General features: G+C 35.1%; 1 protein-coding gene across 1 annotated transcript in view; it reads left to right on the forward strand.

Annotated features, from left to right (window-relative positions):
* Nucleotides 1-25,008, forward strand: part of ACSS3 (acyl-CoA synthetase short chain family member 3) — a 256,797-nt gene that overhangs the window by 77,607 nt on the left and 154,182 nt on the right. Inside the window, exons 4-5 of the mRNA XM_001372484.4 lie at nucleotides 4,381-4,515; nucleotides 10,650-10,790. Coding sequence (XP_001372521.1) covers nucleotides 4,381-4,515; nucleotides 10,650-10,790 — 276 coding nt within the window. The remainder of the gene's footprint in view (nucleotides 1-4,380; nucleotides 4,516-10,649; nucleotides 10,791-25,008) is intronic.

Below are 25,008 nucleotides of genomic sequence, written 5' to 3' on the forward strand. Positions count from 1 at the left end.
GGGAAATACTTATTAAAATATGTTTTAATACATGCAATTTAAGATACCAGCATTGCAATTAACATAATACATGTAATTAATATATTTGTATTGTAATAGAATTAATATACTTACTCTATTTTAAGGTCATGGATTCAAAGTTAAGCTTCTCTGTGAGAGTATGTTTCTCCCTCTCTTGTCACCCACAACCTACTTTTTACTTTTTTCTTTGTCATTGCCTGAGCACTACAATTGTAGATTGTACTTGTGCTTTAATTCTCTAGTGTTTCACACAATGTCTTGATATACTTTGAGCCTTTATTTATTTATTTGTCAAATAAAGTTATGTTGAAGAGAAGATGGATGGTGTGATTGAAAGAATCTGGAGTCAAGAAGGCTAAAATTCGAATTTATCATCTTTCTTTTGCAAATTGTGTGACCTTGGGCACATCAGTTAACATTTCTGAAATCCAGCTTCCTTTTCTGCTAAATGAAAATAACAATAACCTGAGAACAGTTTTCTGGGAGGCTGTTTTCAGGATATATGATAAATATTTTGCTAGTCTTAAAGCCCTAAATACTTTCTATTTTATTGTGTCCGTATTTGTGATTTAATTGGTATGGGGGACTTACTAATAAGAAAACTCCCTTCAGATCTGCAGAGAGTTTATAATGGCTGGTCTTAGAGAGCTGCCTGGGACATATGCCCAAGTTATACAATCAGTATGTGTCAGAGGTAGGACTTGAGCTCAGATCTTTCTGGCATTGAAACTAAAGCTCTTTCTACCCCACTTCCTTTGGTAAATGCTATTTATTTATCCATTTATTTATATATATATATATATATATATATATATGTATATATATGCATATACTATAAATATACCTATTTATTAGTAAGCATTATATTATTATGAGTTGTATAGCATGATATGACAAATGCAACAGTAATATAAAAAAATATATTACCAAATTTTGAATATGTGCTATAACTTCCATACTTCCTAGTCTAAGGCATTCACCTAAGCTTCCTGCCTTTTTGAAAATAAGATGAAAAAAAGTTAATTTTTTATAGAAAAGTAGGATGTAGTTTTAATATGTATTTTTTTATTTCCCTCCTAACTTATGCATGATTTATTTCGATGTAAAAAACCAATCTACACATGTGGTCTTCACCTCAGCAAAAGAAAGCTGTATGCAAAGAAATCTCAGAAAAAAAAATTCATTCTGAGAGGAAGAATCACATTTTGACTTCAAACCTTTTAGGTGTATTATTTTTCCTACATATAATTTACAATAATTTGTTTATCATTTTTAATTGCTAAGGAAATGCTATCTGGCTATATTGTAGAGATGTATTGGATTTATCAGCTATTTAAAGTACTTAGACTATTAACAAATGAATGAACTATATTTACATTTTTAGCAATGAGAAAGAAAACCAATCAGTTTTTAATCTTTGATCTGTGACATCTTTTCCCCTAAAATTCTTATAAATCAATTTTGGAATTTCTTTTATATATACACATTTGTGTATTATTACTATATACTGAACCACCACATTTTAAGTATATGATTACTTAGATTAATAATTTTATCTGCTAACTCTGTTTCCTTTGGAAACAGCATTTTAGAAAACAAGAGTAAGGAACTGTTTATTGGGGGAAAACTTGTACTTTTTTAAAAGGTTGGGATTTTAAAAATATTAAAATTTTTTATATTTTTCCAGATTACATGTAGATACAATTTAAATAATAACTTTTCTGATTTTTTTGTGTTCCAGGTTTTTTCCTTCCTTTTGTAAGGGGAAAAATGTAAGGGGTTAATATAAAAGGTAGGACTAGGACTAGGGTCACCAGGAATTTAGTCAAATTCCAAAGAGATATATTGTAACAACTTATTTACAAAATATAGAAAGAGTGAAAGTAAGAAAATCAGAGAGAGGATAGGGTAAGATACCTAGCCGACACACTAAGTATTTTGCTTCCGACCCCTGGCTCAACCCAGGCAGGACTAATTAGCCCTCAGACATAGATGCCTCAGCCTTGAGCCAAGGACCTGGAGATGCAGGAAACCTCTCTCAATAGGGTAGTTCTCTCCTGAGACTAGTCCCTTCAGAAAATCCAGGAAAAGGAGTCAGCCTTTTCTACTTACCCCACATGGTAGTTTTAAGGAAAGTAGAAGCAGTCTGAGATCCTCAAGCAGAGCTCTTCCAACATCAAGTTGAAGGTGAAATACCTAAAGACATAAAAACTCTTCACAGAAAGTTCTTGGCATTTTTAAAGACCATTTCTTTTTCTCACTTCCTGTGAATTTCTTTCATTTTACCTGTACTAATTATAGCTAAAACTTTGCTTAGCACTGCCCAGGGGGCAGTCAGTGGATTCTGATTTGTCGCTCACTATTGCATACATGGGTAACAGACCTCCCCACTCAAGTGTAAGTTTGGTGTACTAATCTAAAAATGGGCAGGGGGAGTTAATTTAATCTTCACAATTTCCCCCTGTGATCATTTGGGAGACTAGTCTCCCCAGTTGATCATTCAACATAATCATCTTGTACCCCTAAAATTTTTCTAACTACCAGTATATACAATATTGCACCTTCCAAAAGGAAACTACAAGAATTAGAAATGAGGGAAATAGAAGAAAGAGAAAACAAAACCCTTCCCCTAGAGGTAAAACACTAGGGAGCACTTTGCTTCCTCTGCCATGTGGACAGGGAGTTAGGAGGCTAATTAGTGCCTAAGGAAAACACACCCCAGCTTTTACCAGCTGCCTGAAGAGCAGCTCCAAGGATTCCCAGTTTGTGAGTTCCAAAGACACAGTGTCAGCTACCAGCAACTCAGCAGGATCAGCAACAGCAGTTGGGGCCAGGGGTTGGGGGCTGGAGGATCAGGAGATCAAGAGGAGGCTGGATCAACATCAGCAATGCCAGATGTAGCAGTGAGGAACACTGGCTCAAGCAGATGGGCACTGAGAAGTGGATTATCTCTTCTCTGCCAAAAGTCCTCAGCTATGTACTTCAAACTAAAGCAGCTGGACCAGTAGGGTGGGTGACCAAAAAGAAATAGGGAAAGAAAAAAAAAACAACCAAAAAACCCACAGGAGCAGCAGCTCTGAAGAAGTGGAGGTAGAGGGGGGAAGGCGAAAAGCCATGGCAGGAGAAACGTGGCTTAAAAATTTATCTAGTCTATCTTAAAAAGATTGAGAATTCCTTCTCCAACTTCTGGTTGCCATCATTGTAAAAAATAAAATTAATCTCAATAATAAAAATATTGTATTAAAAGATTTATTAATGATCATTAGAAATAAAGGAATAAAAAGGAATACAAAAATAAAAACCAAGTGCCCATGGCTAATTAGCCTGTTCAAACCCCTGCCCTTACCACCACCATCCTAGCCAGGAAGCCAAAAGAGGCTAGGACCTTCCATATCACTGCCTAATATCCCCTGCCTACAGGAAATACATAATGACAGGAAGTCAGTGGGTTCCCGGGTAATGTAGTTTTTTAGGGTAACAGATTTTCAATTATGCATTTTCCAACCCTCATCCTTCCCCTTTCCCTAAAATGGTAGGTAATATGATATTATAAGTTGTACATATGCTATTATGCAATATATATTTCAATGTTCATTATCTTCTGAAAGAAGATACATATCACTTATACTAGAGAGAAACTCATGAAGTGAATTTTAATTATATTAAAAAATAAATTTATTAAATATAAAATATAAAACATTATACTTAAAATATATATTTAATTATATTAAAGGAATAAGTGAAGAATGGCATTTTCAATCTGTGATCAGATTCCATCAGTTATTTTTATAGCAGTAGATAATCTTTTGCATCAAAAATCCCTTGGAGTTGTTTTGGATCTTTCATTTCTGATAGCAGTTGAGTCATTCCCAGTTGATCATGCACATGATTGATGTTCATAACATTTTCCTGGTTCTCCTCACTTCATTTTATATGACTCCATATAATTCTATACAGGTCTTTTTTTGGTAAGCAAAATTCTCACATTTAAAAAAAAACTTAGTCTTTTCTTCATTTAAAAAGGTTAATGCATTTCACAGCCACTTTTTAAAGAATATAAAAGTCATTTTATGATAAGTTCTCTTTTTAATTGTATGCTATATTAAGTCATCAAAAACATTAGAAGGGCCTAAATTTTTTGGCAGCTAAATTAAATTTATTTGGTCATACATAAGGGTTTGTGAAAGTTAAAGTGATTTTTTGGAGACCTTTTATGTAGTGTGCAAAAATCAATTTTTTTTTTGGCGGTGTAACACTTTTATGCTATATATGAAGAATTGACTATTATTTATATCTTTAATTCTTGAAAGTAAAAATAACAGATATTATCAATAATCCTAATTCTTTTCTTTATTTTAGCCCAAAGTGGTTGTGACAGCATCCTTTGGAATAGAGCCTGGGAGGAGAGTAGAATATATACCACTGTTAGAAGAAGCCCTGAGGATTGGAGAACACAAGCCAGGCAGAGTTCTCATCTATAATCGGCCTAACATGGTAATTCTTTTTACTCATTTGCTTCTTAAGTTTTGTGCTAATCATACTTTAAGGGTGTAAATGTTAGAGCTATTAGAGATCATGTCTGTGGTTTTCAATATTTCAATATTGAATTCATTCATTGAATTTATGAATCAAAATATTTCAATACATATTTATTTAAATTCAATAAATAAATACATAAACACATAAATACATTAAATAAATAAATAAAATACATAGCAATAGGGGGAGTTGATTTGTAAAATAAATATATACAAATGTATAAACACTTATGAACACAGAGAAACACAGGTCAAATTTAATATACCTAGAGGATCACGTAAAAGGATGCATGTATATTTTATATGCCTAGAGAGCATATATAAAATATGTTCTGCATTTCATTTTCCCTTCTCAGAAGTATCACTACTAAGAAAATCTGCATATACAAAATAAATTGAAAGAAAAAGATGAGACTAAGATAAACTGTAGTAATGCACGGTAATAGCTGCTTACATGCAAACTTGCTATTGTTGAACTTTTTAAAAAAGAAATTCACAGGAAAAAATATGGTTACCATCTATGTGTGCAAGTTTCATTTAACATCCAAAGTTGATGTTTTATACCTCACAGTCATCAACGGGGAAAGCAATAAGAAAACTAATGAATCATTCCATTTATACCTCTTTTGCAATCCATTATCATTTTGTGCCATGTGTACTTCATCCCTGGGAATTTTAGTATAACAAACTGATTAATTAATTTAAGAAGAAAATACCAGAAACACTGAAATATGCTTTTAATATAGATGTTAGAGGAAAGTGTTGACTAAGATCCCATCCTTTAAATGAAATGATTTCTGGGTTTAATGAAAAGAATGCTTGGCAATAGTGCAGGAATTCCAGTTCTCATTTACTCCTTTTAGTAGCTTGGGGGCAGCTAGGTGCTCAGTGTATGGCGCACTGGACTTGGAATCAGACAGACTCATCTCCGTGATTTCAAATCCAGCCTCAGACACCTCCTAGATGTGTGACTCTGGGCAACTCACTTAAGTGTTTGCCTCAGTTTCCTCATCTGTAAAATGACCTAGAGAAGGAAATAGCAAACCATTCCAGTATCTTTGCCAAGAAAAACCCACATGGAATCACAGAGAAGTGGTGGTAACTGAAAACAATTAAATAACAAAAGTCACTCTTAGGATCTGACTCTTGTTTTCTCCAGTGATCACATGGGAAAAAATAATTTCTCTCTCCCTTATTTCATAGGGTTGATATTGAGCCAAATAAAATAATGCAAATGGAAAGGTTTAATTTCTATACACATTGATCATAGTATAAGACTTGTATTTTCCAACAAATATGGCTTGTATAAAGTCTGATCGTAGCTTAGAGTTGGTATTTTTCAGTGTGTGACCATTTTTTCTCATTTCATAGCAATTTTAAGAGTATGGTGAATATAGATTAACGATAGGGACTGCACCTGTAAAAGAATATATGCATGTATCTTTATATATGTGCACACCTGCACACACATGTGTACTTGTATATGTATATATTTAAACACACATGTATATACATATATATGTATATATAATATGCTGATACATTTTTAAAATGTGTTCATCTAAAACAATAAAATACAAACCTACATAGAAAACTATATCCAGTTGTTTGTTGATGAACACCAAAGATTTAATATTTTTTGTTCATACCTATGATTTCATCAGTGTTCACATGTATGGGGAATTCTTTCCACTAATAAAGATCATCAGTTTTTTGAACTTGGCGATTTAAACTACCTGTCCATGATCCTAGAGAGTCTGTACCAGAGGCAAGATTTGTAGCCAGTTCTTGTGATGTTGAGGCCAACTCTGTTTCCACTGTGCCCTATGTTCTCGCAAAGGCTTTAATGAAACAAAAAATGCTAAAAAGCATCTCATAAGTCAAGAAGGACTCCCATTATTAGATTTATTTATTGTTTGTCCCTTCTACAGTCATTAGTCTTACAATTGTGTGTGTTTTTTAAAAAGTTCACAGCTGAAGCCAATCTTTGTAGAGCATTGTGTTGCTGGTAGCCTTCTCTCTCATTGATATTCTGCATAGGTTCTTAGTGTTACACATATGTTGTTCATTTATGTAATCCAAATTTTTCCCCTTGTTTTCTTGTATATTTCCTTTGAGAGCCCAGGTGTCAACACGTCCATGTGATTGACTGCTCCAAGGATTCTGATAAGTAACTTGATATTTCTAATTCTGAATAACCTCATGTCTAGGAATAAATTTTCCTTTAATTATCCATTCTAGTCACTTTATTGTATTTTATAAGTAAAAATTGTTGTTATAAAATAAACTATTCACGCACTCATTTTGGCCAGAAACCAATACATTTTATGTAAATTACTTCATGGGAATGTGTGTTTTTTCTTGTATTCATGAGAGCCATAACATATTTTTCAAAAGTATAAAAGAAACTGAATTTTAAAAAACCACCTCTAAGCAAAGAGCAAAAAAATCATTAAAAAACTTCATTCCTTATTCCTTCTTGTAATAATGGATTGTTGATGTAAGTTTTTATCTCTGTGGTGGAAAAGGTACTCAGTTTGGGATTTCTATCTCATAGGTATTCAGTGTACTTTAGGAATTTTCCAAGAGAGAACCTTATGTAGGATCAAATATAATGTCCAATTTTGTGATGCTCTTGAGAGATCCTCTTTTGAGAATGCTCAGAATAAATGTCCAGATGGGGAGAAGAATAAATTGTTTTAAAGCTGTCAATTTGATTGCTACCTGGTGATTTTCATCACCATTTCAAAATCCTCTGTGACATTTTAGTACCCCATAGCTCATGAACTGCTACACTCAATGATTTTACTGCTCTTTCTGTCCAGAAGATGAATTTTAAATTTGTTTCATAAGACCTAAGACATTGATTTTTGTGTTGTTTGGTTTGTTGATGCCTTAGCTCTGGTCATTTTCAAATCAGAAAGTTATAACATCAGTACTGAAGTGGCTTATTTGGGGGCATAGATGGAGAATAGGAAAATATGAACAACTTTGATTTTTTTTTCTCTTCTCCCCTAAGTACCACATGTAAAAATGAATGCTTCGTTGCCAAAGCTTCCTCTTATCACAAGCAGAACTCCCAACACTCCCTCAAAAACAAAGTGGTATTTTCAGAGAACAGAGTGTGTATCACTCGATTTTCCCCTTATGGAAAATCCCTGCTGCTTCAGATAGTAATTAAATCCATAGTAAACTCTCTTTTCTGCTTTGAGCTCAGTAGGGTGACAGGTATTATGAATGTGCTTAGAAGTGATTTTTCTCATTAGCCAGACTTTTATTTTAGCCAGAGGGGAAAGTAGTTTGGCAGCCATTCCTAGGTCTCAAACTAGAATCATTTTACTTAGACAAGAGTAGGACTGAAGTATCAGTCAAGTCCTCCTTTCATCCCTGTCTCCTTCTCAGTTCTGATCCCTTAGGATCAATTGTTTCTGATGATCCATGGACACTGTCATGTCGTGTCCTTTAGGTTATGTGTCTGTGGTGGACCGGAGGTGTGCGTGTGATTATTTTTCTCTACCACATGAGATAGTAGTAAGCACTTTCCTTCTACTTCTCATTTCAGTCCTGATAATTTGGGTCTTTCCTGCTAAGTCGAAAACTTCATTTCGATATATTATAAGGAAAACAAAGAAAGAAAACCCCCAAACCTTACCATTTTAATGGGAAAAGTATATTGTCCCACTTGACATTGGAGGGGCAGTAGTTTTTTTATGAGTCTTGATTATGTTTCAAAGAAATTTATATTTTAATACTAGTTGAATATGCATAGTGCTACCAAAACAAATTTCATCTTAAGCATTGCACATAGCAGAATGTTTTTGCTTCTGAACAGGAAATAACTAGTTTTAGATCAAGGATCCAGATGCCCCCTCTCCAGATACCATGGATAGATTTCAGATAGGCTATGAACTCGGAAGGGGAAATGACTACATCATTATTTTTAGTAGCCTTTAACTGATAGCATTTCCTTCAAACACTTAAAAATATTATTCTGAAAAGATGTTTCTCCAGCTGAAAATAAAATTCCTGAAAAAAATGCCTAAAAACATTTGGGTTAGATGGCTATAAATTTCTAACTAGAAGGGATCTCAAGAAGTCATCTTGTCCAACCTCATCATTTAACAGTAGTGGAAATTGAGGCACAATAGACTTGACTTCTCAAGCTCTCACACTGTTATAAGGAAAGTGTGGACTTTTGCAGAGAGAAGTGGCATGAGACCAGTAGGAAGATTCTGGAACTTGGAAGGAGGGTTAGTTTGGGACCAAGGCTGTTAGCTGGCTCTCTGGAGAATCTCTGGAAGGTATTGGCTGCAAATTTCCTTAGTGGCTCAATCTTGTCCTTTCCTGATTTCTGCTTTGATTGCTATATTTCATTGAGGCAGTTTCTGGTGAACCTGATCCATTTTCAGTGATTGAGATAGAGTCTGGATCCTTTTTGGATCTAAAACCTTCCCTGGCCCTAGAAAAGCCTTACACAGACCCTTTCCTTAAATCCAACTACGAGGGGCTTAGTTGGGGTTTTAATTAAGATCAGGGACTGGAGATTTAGGGAGTTAAGGAGAAGTGGAGTAGGAAATTCACTCAGAAGAAATCTCTCCAAAGAGATATTTAGATCTGGTAGGTTTAAGTAGATTGACCTTAGTTTAGATTATCCCAAGTCCCTTTTTCACTTTCCCTTGTTTATTATTTCCACTATGCTGGAGGTCACACAGAGCAATTGAATCATCATGGGTATGCTTTTCATGGACATACTTTCATTATAAAACAGAAATGGAAAAACCTCATGTATTATGATATAGACTATTCCCTTTCCCTTTATCCAGCCATGTGGTTTAACAAGTTCATCTGTCTCCTGAAATGATTAGGAGAGACCTGTGTCCTTATCTTTGTATTCAAGGAGTGTGAGACTTGAGACTAACCTGGGACCCTGAGGTCCCTTACAGTTTTAACATGTCTTACAGTTTTTATCATGATAATCATAGATTTGCACTTCATTTTCCCTACCTGAATTATTATTTTACTCATAGAGTCAAAGAGAAGGAAGTTCAACTTTAGAATCTTTCCCAAGACTCTTTCTTGACAATTCAACATTTCACTTTCCTGCTAAAGGAATCTCTGTCTACTTTGCTGCCTTTACTATTAAAAAGTTTGGGGTAGATAATATTGTGCCAAGATCTGAAGAAATATTCTTGCAAAAGGGAAGGGTAAAAACTGATTGGAATGTTTGATTTTCAAGAGTTCTTAACTATTTCTAGTTTACATTTTGCATTTCAAAAAAGCACCTAGATTTGTCCAGGATATATGGTTCCTTCATTATTTTCTTTTAATTTGCAAGAAGAAAATTTGATTGGACTCTCTTATCCCCTGACAAAAGCTAGTTGTCTCCTCATTCTGAAGATTTCGTGTAATTCACTGTAGTAAAACATTCTACCAAGTGAAATTATAAAAATACTGGATTTGTACAGTATTATCAGTATAGTATTATTGTACAGCATCAGGTTTGTACACTATTATTGTGTGTATTTGTTAATTTTCAGAAACACGAAGCCTAACTAAATGGTTACTGATAATGAGGGAAAATTAGATAGAATTTATAGATTATCTTAATTATAATAATTGAGATAGTAATTATTTGACCTGACACTGTTTGCATGGAAATTTCTGTGTATTTGCGCATTAAAGTTGAAATCACAATGTTGGTCCCATGTTGAAGTTTTGTTCACCTAATTATGTGGAAGTGTAAGAGGGGCAGCATGCCTTAGTGAATAGAGAGCTGATCTCAAAGCCAGGAAGGACTTGGCTGAAATCCTGCCTCTGACACATACTGTCTGTCCCTTCACCTTTCAGTGATCTAGGTAACTCTCAAAAGCTCTAAGGTGCAGAGAAAGTTCCTATCCACATTGGCAGGAGTTTTCTTCGTATGGGAATTCCCTTTACTAAGGCTGAATCGGGTCCAGGGTCTATCCTCTAATTAAAACATTAAGCCAGATGTTTGAATTTACCTAAGAACCTTTACTGCCTGCTCTTTCTTCTCGTGCTAATTTTTCAATGAAAACTTCTACGTCTTTTTATTTTGACTTTTATCCACAGGAAACTGTTCCTCTGGCTCCAGGTCGGGACCTTGATTGGGATGAAGAGATGGCAAAAGCCCAGTCTCATGACTGTGTCCCTGTTCTCTCAGAACATCCTCTTTATATTCTCTACACATCAGGAACAACTGGATTACCCAAGGTATTCATTGTTTCTGGGATAAACATCTCTGACAACATGAATTTTTAACACACTGAGAAGGTGTTTAATTGCTGTCTAAATGTTAACTCTATGAGCAAATCAGAATTGCAGTAGCTCAAAAGAAACACAAGGCACGCACATTTGGAGACATCCCCATCACACGTGTCTCTGCCCCTGAGATCACTTTTTGCTTTTTAACAAGGTGATCACAAATCTGGATCTCATTTTCCCTACCTGACTTAATAATTGACTCATAGAGAGAAAGGGAAAAAAATTCAGGTAGGTAATAAATATCCAAGGGGCGGATGTGGTTGGAACCCAGGTTCTCTGACTCCAGAAATGGTTCATTTTCGACTGCATCACATTTTCTCTGCTGCCTCATTACTTTAAGTTTTTGATGTATATGTGTCAGTGTGTTTCATGAACTCCTTTGACCACTAGTGAAGTTTATGGTCCTCTACTCAAAATCATTTTGAAAAAATTATAATTGTTGGAAATTGTGAATTTCAGATAATATTTAGTGAAGATAAATATGTGATTTTTTTCCCAAATCCTCATTTGTTGTCCTTCTAGTCTCTCTCTATGGATCTCTAGGGGTCTGTATATCCCAGGATAAGACCTTCGGCTTTAAACGATCATTAATGTCACAGGTTAGATTAGGATTGAGCAAAGCTCTTCCGTGAAAGGTAGCATCTTGATGAAATGTCTACTGCTTTATGAGGAACATAAAGTTCAAAAAAGGAAATGTAATGCATGTTTCAGGTGAAAGTCAGCTTTAAGCTAGATGATTGCAATATATAGAAGTCTGAGTATTAAGCATTTACATGACATTAACCTAGTGCATGGAGCCTCTGACACTCTTTGGATTTACTTGGGTGATAAAATGTGTACATATGAAGGTATTTGTCAAATGAAATTTGTCAATTTTGTTTTCCTAGGTCATATATAAAATAAGAACTTTAGATTTTATATTGTTATTTGGTATTTTTCTGTTCATATGTTACCAGAGACCACAATAATATATATATATATATATATATATGTAAATATCCAGCAACATTAGAGGAGGCACTTATTTCCCAAACTCAAATTTTCTCAACAATGTACTCATCATTTCTTGAGGCTTATTCCCCCTAGGTTAGATGGTCCTAAGTTTCTGTTCTTTCTTTGTTCATATCATTTAGGGAGTGGAGGAATAGAAGCATATGGTCTTCTTCCTTGATATAAATATGTTAGCTATTACTTGGGGTTATGACACTTATTAACTTACTGTTCCAAATAGTCAATTAACAAGCATTTTTCAGTGACTTGCTAGGTGCCCTGCACTGTGCTAGAAAGTGGGGGTATAGATACTTTGCAAAAGAAAGACTAAGAAGAAGAAAGCAACAAAGAGTCCATATAAATCAAGAGCTTGCATTCGAATTGATGAAGACCTGTGTGTGTGTGTATGTATGTGTGTGTGTGTATATATATGTGTGTGTGTGTGTGTGTGTGTGTGTGTATGTGTGGGTATATGCAGATTAAATATTAAGTGTATGTATATATATGGTAATTAAGGAGGAGAAGAGAAAAGTAAAGGAGCAAATATTTATTAACAACCTACTATATACCAAGCATGATTGGAAGCTTTTTACAAACATTATCTCATTTAATCCTCCCAATAATCCTGGAAGGAAGGTGTTTCTAGTCTTTATATTTACTGAGGAAGGCAGAGATTAAGTAAATTGTCCAGGTTCACAAAGAGAGTGTCAGAAGTTGGATTTGAATTCATCTTCCTGACTTTATATCCAGATTTCATTCCACTGCACCCCTAACACATGGGGGGGGTGTTAGGAAACTTTTCATAAAAAAAGGATTTTATGTGGCCTGTATTTTGAAGGAAGAGAGGAAATCTTTGAAGTGTGGCAAAGGGAATAATCTAAAACAAGAATGGAAAATCACATTGGGATCAGGCTATTAAGAAGTTCAAAATCCTACCAAATGAGTTTATATTTTATTTTAGAGGCAATATGGAACCACTGGCAGTTATCGGCTATGAAAAAGGCATGGTCAGATTTTTACCCAATGGAAAATCATTTTTACAGATGTGTGCAGTATGGACTGTTGTGTGAGAAATTTTGTAAGGTGAGCCCAGCTAGGAGAGTGTTGTTATGGCTCAGGAAAGAAAGAGTCAGCTAAGATGTCAGCTGTGTGATTGAAGAGAAGAATATGGATGAGAGAGATGTTGAGGTAGGGTGGGCTAGGTTTGATAATTGATTTTTATTAGTGGAATAAGGGAATGTGAGAAGTTGAGAATAACAATATGGCTCTCAACCTGGAAAACTAGAAGAATGGTGGTGCCTTTGACAGAAATAGGGAACTCTGAAAGAAGATTAGGGTTGGAGAGGGGGTTGGAGAAGAGGCAAGATAATTAGTTATGTTTTGGACACATTAAGTAAGTATTTAAGACTCCTTTTTCCTCTCTTCCTATAAATATTAATCATATCAGCTCTTATCATTAATTTTCACAGTCACAAAATTACTAGCTTTTAGTATGAGATAGTCTGATAGTCAAAGGTATTCTAGCTAAACTTATTTCAGACTTTTCCATAGGGTAAAGTGCATGAATTTTGTGGCTACTATTTCAGTAACTCAGGCTCTTCTTTGTTTACTTCTGTGACTACAGTTTTGGTTGAGTAGGTATGAATTTCTGGAAGTCTTTCCTTGAGATCAGTAGATCATTGAATCACATTTGGTTTTCCAGTGAATTATGTCAACATTTATTACCACCATGGCAGGACCCTTAGATTAATGCAGTTTTTTCTTCTCATTAAAGATCTAATTAGCAGAAGAGTACAGTCAGTTTGGTTACATTCAGTATATTGACATTTCAAATTTAAAATTAGAGATGCAGTTAGCATTTTTTTATTTCAGTAGCTAAAAAACCCCATTCCATTCACTTTTTTTCTGTGTGAAGACCATGAATTAATTATAGTTAAAATGTTTTGTTGGGGAATAGATGGGTGCCCATAAGTGTGAATAACTGTGCCCCTTCATGTGTGGATTGGCCTCTGAGTTCCCTCACAGCTATCAAATTTTGTAATTTATGAGAGAACTATATCTATCTGATGGAAATTTATTTTCAAATTGTGCATGGGAGACTTTGTGTTTTTTTTTCAAACTGAGAGAGGATTTAAACCAAACCAGTTAATTAGTGTTTGCTACAACTCCCCAAGTAGTCATTTGTCTCTAACTCTTGCTTGCATGTTTGTATTAATCCCTGGTTTTAAAAAGGGGCTATGTGGTGTTGAATTTAACTAATTTGAATTCAGTCCAATAAACAGTAATCAGGTATATGAGATAGACAATGGGGGATTCAAAGATGCATAAAAGTTGGCCCTTGTTTCCAATCAGATGATAGAATAATTGTTAGCAAGTAACATTCTGTAGCCCCTGGGAGCATATCCTCCCCTTCTATTTGCATATAACTTCCTTAAAAAAAAACTACCTTTTTTAAAAGCTATTCGATAGTTTTTCACCCATTCAAAGCCATAGATGATGAGCCCCCACTTGTATGTTACATTGATAACTTTGCTGGTTTATAAGGAAATACCCTTAGTTGAAAGCAAAGGCATTTAATGAGAAAAAAAAGTAAGAAAAATAGCAATAAAATATTTACTCCTTAAACCTGGAGCATAGTTAACCACAAATCCCTATCATTAGGAATAGTGGACACACATGACTGATGAGCTTAGAAAGGATCAGGTATAGCAGCGCTACATGTGTGGAAGAAGGAGAATATGTATAGAGGGTGGAGATAGCAGGAATATACCTGTGTATATATGTTATAGATAGGCATATTTATATGTGCACATGTATTTATATTTGTTTACACACATATGTGTATCTGGATTGAAATGTGTACATGTCATATATAGACATATATTTATAGGTACATGTGTGTATCTATAATATATAGTGTATATATCTCGATGTAAATATATGTATCTCTCTATGTATCTATAGGAATATGTATGTGTGTATCTCTATAAATATATGTATCTGTATATGTCTATAAATATGTATATGTAGCTATATATGTACATGTATCTAGAATATAAAAATATTTGTATCTATGAGTATCTCTATATGAATATATCTCTATATACACATATATGTACAAATGTGTGTATCAATATGTACATGCATGTACATGTATCTGTATCTTTCTATATCATGGCAGAATTAGAAGGTATCTTAGAGAAGATCCCACTCGAGTTCTGGCTTGAAGGGAAGGACTTCTATTTTGCTGAGGAATAAAGAGTAAGGATGACAAAGCTGGAAAATCAGTAGAAGGAAATGTGTGGAAGAGAGAAGTATGCTAGAGGGATCTGGGGACATTGGCACTTTCAGATAAAAAATGGTGGCAATATGGACACTTTTTTATCTCTCTGAACCCTCATTTTTCTTCTAAACAGTCTTCCCAGCAGGCTCTGGATTCCACCGAGGTTGGTGCATGCTTTTGGCTTTCATCTTAATTATGCCCTGGTTGTCTTTTCTGGGAGCCTTTAACTCAAATGGATAAGACTTCTTGGTCCACAGAGAGACATTTGTAGATGAGAGGGAGAATTGGCTATAGAATCAGGAAGATCTGGATGGTTCACAACCCTCTGGCAAGTCAACTTCCCTCTCAGTGACCCTCAGGCATAACTCCAAGATCATCTATTGATGCTCTAGCTAATTATTTGCCTTGATAGAGGGAGTTCTTTGCTGGGAGTCCTCTACGCTGATAAAATAATTGATTCAGTTAAAAAAAGATCCTTGTGGAGATCATTCATTTCATGAGAAAGAAAGTTATACAGCCACCAAGAGGCATATGTAATGACTATTTTTTTCTTATATCTTGCTTCAGTGGCCAATTCCCCTTTCTTAGAGAGTTCTAAGCTGGGTTAAAGAATTGATAAATACTGCATTTTATAGGTCTTAATTAGATTTGTGATAGCTGGGAAATGTTCAAACAGGACTCCATTAGATGATGTTCCTTAGACTATAAATGCAGGGATGTTCTCAGGTGTAGTATTGTTTTGCTCATTTAGCTATTTATTTTTTAATGTTGTGCATCTGCTTGATCACGGGATGTCAATTAGAGAAGTTTGCAAAGGATAGTATAACAAAAGGTGGAGAGGGGAAGGAAAGAATTTAAAAGTGAGTGGAGAGAAATGGTATGTAAAAACATTTAATTCAGATTTATTTTAATCTTATAATTTTTTATTCTTTTTGGTTAATTCATCAAATCTTGTTCTCTGATCTTGGCAAGAATGGGACAGAAGGAAAGGCAAGTGGAAAAAGTCTAACTTGTGACTGCTGTACCAGTTAAATGCTAAACTGGTTTTACCTTTGCCCTTTATCTCATAGTTGTTCAGATCAGTATAAAATTATACAGCTCCTCAGGCAACCCCCATAAGGGTTGTTTTAGATCCGTCTTGATTCATTTTAAAAATTGAAGCTGGGATATTGTTTCTGATGAAATTAATCAAAGTAAATCTATTCAATCACTCATATATAATTTACTATTTTGTACAAAATTAAGGGTTTTTGTCAGAGAAAGATTCCTTCTTATTCTATCATCTGTCTTCATCATAGCTAGCATTTCTAGAGCTTTAAAAGTGCTTTACAAATTATCTTATTTCATCCTTACCAACAGCACTAGGAGGTAGGTGCTTATTATCCACATTTTATTAATGAAGAACCTGAGTAAGAGAGAGGTCAAATAGCTTGTCCAGAGTCACCTATCTAATGGAAGGCTGGATTTTAACTCAAATCTTAACTGACTACATCCAGTGTTCAATCATTTTATAGATTCTTTCTAATAATCTACACATGCACACACATTTTTTTGAGAATAATATTTTCCTTAGTTACTGAAATGGGAAAAATTGTAGGTAAACACATTAAATTTTTTATATGGTGCAATCTTACTATCTCATCCCTTATTACTTTTATTTTCTTTTACTTATAGAACATTCACTATTTGATGTTAGATTTCTTCCTATTAATATATGATACATTTTCTTTTTTGCTTCCAATTCTTCCTTAAGGTGAAAATCTGTTTATAGTTAAAGATGAACTCAAACTCAGATAGGTTAGAAATATTTTGCTGTGTGTTGTTAATCCTTGTTAAGAATGCTGTGACTTGTTTTCTCAAAAGTTCAGGATGGCCATTGACATGGATTGCCAGACTATCTATGTCTGATCCAAATTCCACTTTATCAATAGAGATTCTCAACTGATGTGTTAGATGAGGCTGCGTATATGTGTTTTACTTCCTGATATCAACCTTAAAGCTTATGCTTATTTCAGTAAACTTCCATATCTATTTATCTATGTACTTACTCATTAATTTGCCCAAATCTTATTTTAAATCTCTTTATATTAACTTAAGTACAATCTCAAAGGACTAACCGTCACCAAAATCTTAATACTTGTGATGTGAAATGATACTTTGCTTTATTTTTCCTGAATTCATCTTGAGCAAATTGAAAGGATTCCTTCTTGTCCTAACATTTGCTATTTTTCCATTTGTAATTTCACAGATTTTTGATACTATTTCCTTATGGCATTTATCTTTTCCAATTGAAAAAAATCATCCATCCATTCTTAATAAGTCTTCACTATTTTGGTGTCACTATGAAAGGTGCTTGGGGAATTTACAAAGTGTAGGTAATGACTCAGTCTAATATAGAGAGAACATTTCCGGATAAGTACATCAGAGAGTGGTAAAAACAAATTGGGTTATATGAAGCCCAACTCTAAAGACTTCATATGAGAATTTATATTTTAGGGGGTATGAAAGAAAAAGAGAGACACACACATGTACACACACACAGAGGAGGATATCTGAGACACAGAGAACATCTTGGGCAAAAGTTCAGAGATGGGAGGGGAGGGTACAGGATGGATTCATGGGAGACAAGGGTAAAATGGGAGGGAGGGCACACATGAGTAATATAGTACACTAATGTGGTTGGGGTTTATAGTTTATCAAAAATAACAAGACACAAAAATTGGGGATTTCAACATATAAAGAAGCTTTTTGAGCCAAGGACTTCTTGACCAGTCAAGTATTCAAATTTGTTTATGCTGTAAATGACATGAAGTTTGGATTGTGGGAAGGAGAATGTGAAAGAGAGAATGACTGTAGTGGGTGCATTGTCCATTTGTATAGGCTAAGAGTATTAAGGGCATGTACAAAGGTAGAGGCAGGAGGACTACAGATGAGATAATAGATGGTGGGATCCACAGGAATTGGGGGCAGCTTAAATAGGGCAAATGATATGATGTCATTGATAGAATTATGAAGATCTGAGGCTTTTAGAGGGGCAGCAGACTCAATGTATGGGTCATCATTGCAAACTAATGTGATCTTGGTGGGAGACAGAGTTTCTGGTACTCTGCCCTTGTAAGTCATCCTCTCAACTTCTGTGTTCCTTTCTGGGCACCACAGTTTAAGAAAGACATGGGTAAGCTGAACAGCATTCAGAAAAGGGCAGTTGCCTGGAGTCCATGCCATATGAGAATAAACCAAAGGAATGGAGGAAAAAAGACTGGAAGAGGACACGATCAATATCCTAAAGTATTTAAAAGGATGCCATGCAAAGGAAGAATTATAGTATTATATCTGGCCCCAGAAAGCAGAACTCAGAGCAATGAGAAGGATATCCAAAGAAATCCATTCAGGGTAAAAGTTGGGAAAGTTTTCTAAAAATTAGAGGTGTCCAAAAATGGACTGAGCTTCCTCAAAACCCCCTTTTCAGGACTGGCTTCAAATAGAAGTTGAATGACCTCATGTTGTGTGTAATATTGTGGGAATTCCTTTCATGTATGAGTTGTCCTAGTTAACTACCATGCCCTAGTTGAGTTATGATTTCCGTGATTCTAAGGGAGAGAGGGAATCCATCCATTTTAGTTTTGCCTTTTCTGGCATTCTGTTGCTCTTTCGTTAGCCCTCTATTTTTTTTTTCCTCTAAGGCCCCACCTGCCTGCAAAAATTTTACTTATATTCCTCTGGGTATTATCTAATGCTAGGATATAGTTTTAAGGCTCAGTGGAATAGAACCATATATCATAAATTTGCAAGCTGCTATTACACCATAAGTATTTTTAAATAAAGGAAGAAGCAAAAAGTTCTTTTTTTTCCTTTTTACTACTTTGCTTTTAATACTTTATTGATATAGCTTAACATTTTTGATGACTTTTCCACAGGCAGCAGCTCATTGAATAGATTTCATCAGAAAATAAGCCTGTAAAATAATACCTTGGTTCATTTGGTAGGTGGTAACCAATAAAAAGAACTGATCTCTCAACATATTGCTTTGGACGATGCTATATCTAAATGTAGCCTCGTTTAAGTTTAGTCCATTTGCTAAGCCATTTTTACTGGTGTGTGGCCACTATGTATGCTAAAGCTTCTTGGAACAACACGTTGATTGACAGGTGGAGACCAAAGCAGCCAGGAAAGGGGCTTGGCAAGCCCCCACATCAGGTAGTAGCCCTCCCTGAACACCCCATTGTAACCAATGGACCTCGAACCTAACGGGGAATTATGGAGATGTCTTCCCCAAGCATGTGAAGACTTCCCCCCAATGGAATGGACAGATGAGAACAATTTATTCCAATGGCCATGAAGGTAGCAGGTGTTGTGGAGTACTTAGAGCTTGGTCAGACAACAAAGACATCAACATCATCCACCGTATCTTGAACCATCACCAGATGTCTTGACTTTTGTTGCTGGACTTCAGTGGCTCTGGAAGAGTGAAGCTGATGACTTCATACAACTCTGCCTCATTTCAATCTAATTCACTTGCAACTCAAGATATCACCTCATGATATTACTCGTCCACTTCAAAAATGAAGGACAAATGACAACCTAAATGCAATTTTTCTTTCTTGTTAAAAAAGAGTTCTTAGTTTATACTCTTGCTCTCTTTTGAGACATAAAATTCGATGTTAGGTCTATTCACATTATGACTTTCAGTATTAAGAAGTGTCTAAGATGAGCTACAACAAGATGGTGGCTAATTTTGGGGCTTTTCTGGTATTGCAACTTTAGGATTGTTCACATAATTCACAAAAATACCTTCCAGGTCTTCTGGAATACTGGTTTTGTGACTTCAGTCAACTCACTTTAACTCAGTTTTTTAGGTACCTCTTTAAGACTATAAGTAGAAAAAGTATTAATCTGCATTGGGGGAAGGAATTTCTTCAAACAGAATTTCTTTGTGCTGATGAAATCACATACTTAATCCTTTATATTTTTGCATAACTTTCATAAAGAATATACCCCTCCCCCTTCTCCCACAGAGCAAAATTTCCATTGTAACAAAGATCGTAACACACACACATAAACACACTCAAACAGTTCAACAAAACCACCTAACACTGCCTATACAACATACTTCACTGCCTCTCCAGTGAAAGGAAGGGGGTCAATTTCATAATCACCTGTTTCAGGACTATCATTAAAATAATTATAATTCTACTGATATCAATTTCTTTTTTCTTTTCTTTCCATTGCCATTGTTATAATTTTGGGGAAGCCCGTTTTCCTGGTTTATGCTTGTTCCAAGCAGTGATATTTGAATATTTTAATCCTGCTATAATCACATTCTCTTAAGAGTTTCTTTCATGAATGCAAGTTTTAGCTAATCTTTTCATATCATCTCTTGCTGTAATGACTTGTCAAAGTAGGAGTTTCCATACTGGGTTACACATATCCCATAAATTAACTTTGTTCTCCAGACTGACTCTCCCAGACTTTCTCTACAGTACCTCATCCATTCATTTATTCACTTATTCATTACTTCAATAAAGTTTTATTAAGCACCTGTGCACCTATGTGCCAGGCACTGGGCTAAGCCCCAGAAACTTTTTTACCTTGGAAGCTCACTTTGTTCCTGTACTCTGAACATTGAAAGTGTCTTTGCTCCCGGGACTTCTCCCTCTGGTTGGCTGGTTTCTTCTGTTTTAAGGAGGAGATCCTGACTAGCTCTTTCTTCATTCTTTGTTCTTTTTCAAGCTACACACCTGAATCTCCTGTAATTTCTCTGTATTTCCATGCCTTTCTCCCTACCCTTTGAAGGTCCCTTTTTTATATGTTGCTTTCCTCCATTAAATGGAAAATCCCTGAAAGAAGGTGCTCTCTTTCTGTTCCTTTTTGTATTCCTAGCACTTAGCATGGTTCTTGGCATATAGTAAGTACTTAATATATCCTTCTTGACTTGATTTGAAGATAATTTTTTCAATAGAGTATGGGGAATATTAAGCAGGTAACTATGATTCTATTGAAATAGTCCCAAGGTACTAGTGTTAATTAAAAAAAAAAACTTGTAAATTGGAGAGGGTACGGTGAGGGATGCATTTTGGGCTGGGAAAGAGGAGAACTTTCTAGTACAAATGAAACAAGTATAAGAGACAGTTGAAATAATAATTTCTATTAATCAAAAATCAAATGAATGAGGGTTGGATTAGAAAGCCTTTTCATATTGACCCAGAAATAGATAAATGACATCGATCCAGTGGAAGACAAATCATCTTATCTCTTCCATAACCAGAAACTTTGAATTGATTTCCAATCAATGAAGTTATGAAAATCTTAGTATACCCTTGGGGAAGCATATCCCATTCTTGTTAGTGTGCTTATAAACTGAGATTCCCAGTCCTCTTCTCATTTAAATCCAAAGCAAGAAGCCACCTAGAGGATGAACATGAAATTTGGCCATTCAGAAACTTTACCTAGAATAAAACTGCTGTCTGAAAAGAAATGTGCTGAAGGTTCTCACTACTTGATGTGGCTAGGTTTTGATAAATATGACAGTGAAAAGCAATATATATTGAATAAGCTTTCTTTATGAAAAATTAATCTTATCTATTACATTTTTATTCATTTATATGGTATATATTTTATCTTCTTCATATTAAATAGAGACTATTGGGAAGGTCTACTGAAAATTAAAAACTACTGGGTCCAAAGAAGGTTGAGAATACCTGCTTTATGGTATACCCAATGACTAAAAGGAATTGTGTATGCCACATTTTGGCAAAGATTTGATGAATTGTAATGTGCCAAGGAGAGGGCAACTAGGCAGAGACTAATGATGCCAAAGGATGCCAAGATGAAGGAATTGCAGGCACATACACACTTGTGTTTGTATGAATTTTGGATCATATGGAAATAAATATGAAAAATTTAGAGAAACATTTAAAGGCTCATAGAAGTTGATGAAGAATGAAGTAAGCAGGCCTAGGAGAACTATATACATAAGGACTCAATAAAGAAATCAAAAAAGAATACTAAAATGAATTTTCCATAAAACATATGCATATCCTGCATAAAGAATATATCTACTGCAGTGGGTTCCTTAGGTCTTGTTCAGTCATCTCTCTCTATCCATGACTGATTATGTTGCCAATTTGGGACATGCTATGGATCCTTCACAATAGATTTTATGCCATTTCACTATTCAAATCATCTTTAGTAATACCCAGTGGACAATTTGTAGAAACCATGAATATTATCCATTGCAATTGTGATTCTTTCCAATTTTTGTGTGCCAAACTATGATTCAGAGATTTATGCATAAATAGGAGAATTGTGTGTGTGTGTGTGTGTGTGTGTGTGTGTGTGTGTGTGTGTGTATTTTCTTTTTTTTAGGGCGCGGGATAGACCTTTCTTTGATTTCATTAAGATTAGTCCATGCAATATGCCAAAGGCTTTACTCAACATTGTACCGTTAACTGATGAACATACAGACTATCTATTGCTCACCCCTTAATATCACCACGGCTGGACCCAATTTCTTTCCTGTTTTTGCATCTCTTTAATGTCACCCTTTTCAGAATATCTCTTAGACATTTCTTTAATTCTCCTGAGACTGTGATATTCTGTCCCTGATAGCCATTGGTTTTATTTTTTGAAAGAAGGAAAAACAGGGCTAATGGCGGCAGAATTTTAGGCAGATGTGGAAGGAGATACTGAACAAAAGTATTTTCTTTGCTTAGTAATGATGATAAGAATTATAATAAGTGTAATAATAATGATCATTTATCTAATACTTTGGGCTTTCAAATCATTTAACAAATATTAGCTCACATCTGTCTCCACAAAAACCCTTGGGAAAAGGTACTGCTATCCCCATTTTGTTTACAGATAATGACCCTGTGGCTAATAGAAATTAAGTAACTTAAGTCAGGGTCATATAATTAATAAGTATTTGAAGCTGGATTTGTATCTTGGGTCCAGTACTTTATCCACTGTACCTTCTTGCCACCTAATTAAAGATAAAAACTTGGGATTAGATATTGCTTTCATATATTTATTTTTAGTTGCTTTTTTCTCAGTGGTTGTTAAGTTTATTATAAATAAAACAAATGTGATTGGTTGAATATCTTCTGAGGTCCCACCTAACTCTGAGATTCCAAGTCTCTGAGAGTTTAAAATGTGGCAAAAGTATTTTTAAATGAAGAACCTGGGAGTAATGCATAAGAAATTTAAAGAATCATTTGTAATGTACAAATTGATGCATGATGAAGAGTGAGGCCATTGTTTTTTAGTCATTTCAATGGTATCCAATTCTTCATTGTCCCATTTTTTGGATTTTCTTGGCAAAGATACTGGAATGCTTTGCCATTTCCTTCTCCAACTTATTGTATAGACGAGGAAACTGAAGCAAAGAAAAGTAAGTGACTTGCCTTGCATCACACAACTAGTAAGTGTCAGAAGCCAGGTTTGAATTCAGGGAGATGAGTCTTCCTGACTCCAGGTCCAGTGTTCTGTTCACTGGGCCACCTCGCTGCCATAAGATAAACCAAAGTTGACCCCATATACAATAAATGCTGTGTAATTATAATATCCTGGGGAAAAGGTAAGGCAGCCTCTGTCACCTTATAGTAGAGAGGTGTGGAATTAAGTATGAAGAAAGTTGGTTTTGTTTACCTCTTTTCTTATTAGGGATAGCTGGAATGTCTGAATGTAAAAACCAAAGATACTAATAAAAATTACTTGTTAACATGCCAATATTTTAAGTTCAGGATTTTATCAACAATTTGCATGGTGCAGCAAATAAACTTGCAGGAGGGGTGAGAATGGGACTCATGATGTCACTGGTGAAGGGATTGCCTGGTAAAGAACTCTCTCTACCACATACAGGTAGAACATTCTCTGTAACTCAACCATCCCTTTATCAATCACACCTTATTGCAGCTGTTTTTTTATAGAGGAGTCTATACCTGTAGAGGAATGGGAATGACCTGAGATTTCATCAGTATAGGGATCTCCTAGTTAGAAAACTTTCTCTAGAAGTACCGGTGGGCATGACTGCCACAACTTTACAGTCTTACAGATTCATGCAATTTCCTTGGAGCCCTGAGAAGTTGTCACCAAGTCAGCCAGCTCTTAAGTCATTATTATGTCCTAGATCCTGTGCTAAGTATTGGGGAAACAAAGAACCCTCCCCTACCCCCAAAACATCCCAGTTCTCAGTTTAGATTAATGGAAAAGACAATATGAAACAACGATGTACAAACAGGATTTTGTCATTATTCAGTTGTTTCTTTTTTAAGGTGTGACAGCACAACTTTTTGACTCTTTAGACCCCATGGACCATAGCCCACCAAGCTCTTCTGTTCTTCACTGTCTCTCAAAGTCTGTCCAAATTTATATTTATTGTTTCCCTAACACTATGTCTATATCATCTTCTGTCATCCCCTTCTCATTTTGCCTTCTATCTTTTCCAACACATGAAAAACTGGACATAATCCCAAAAGGAAGACATTATGATTAAGGAAGCATGGAAAAAGCTTCTTGGATGAGATGGGACTTTAGTTGATACCTGAGGGAAGCCTGGCAAGCTAGAAGGCAGAAAAGGGGATCCTGTGAGCAGTGTACATGGGGTAGGATTTGAATTCAGACTTCTTAACTTTAAGACAAGCTTTCTATCGACTCCCTCACACTGCCTCTAAAGCTTACAATAAAAATGGGAGGGGGAATAAATAGCAAATGTTCTATAATTTTGTTTTGTAGTAATACAACAATAATATTGTAATAATAATAATAATATTTAAAAGATAGATTTCTTAAAATCAGAGCTTATAAAATATCTGGCAGTTTTGAAATTTTGTGTTCTTGAAGGATTCATTTTTGAACATAAATTCTCTGATTCCCTAACATTAACTAGCCAGTGTT

This window comes from Monodelphis domestica, chromosome 5 (genome assembly GCF_027887165.1).
Source record: "Monodelphis domestica isolate mMonDom1 chromosome 5, mMonDom1.pri, whole genome shotgun sequence".
NCBI classification, from domain to species: Eukaryota; Metazoa; Chordata; class Mammalia; order Didelphimorphia; family Didelphidae; genus Monodelphis; species Monodelphis domestica.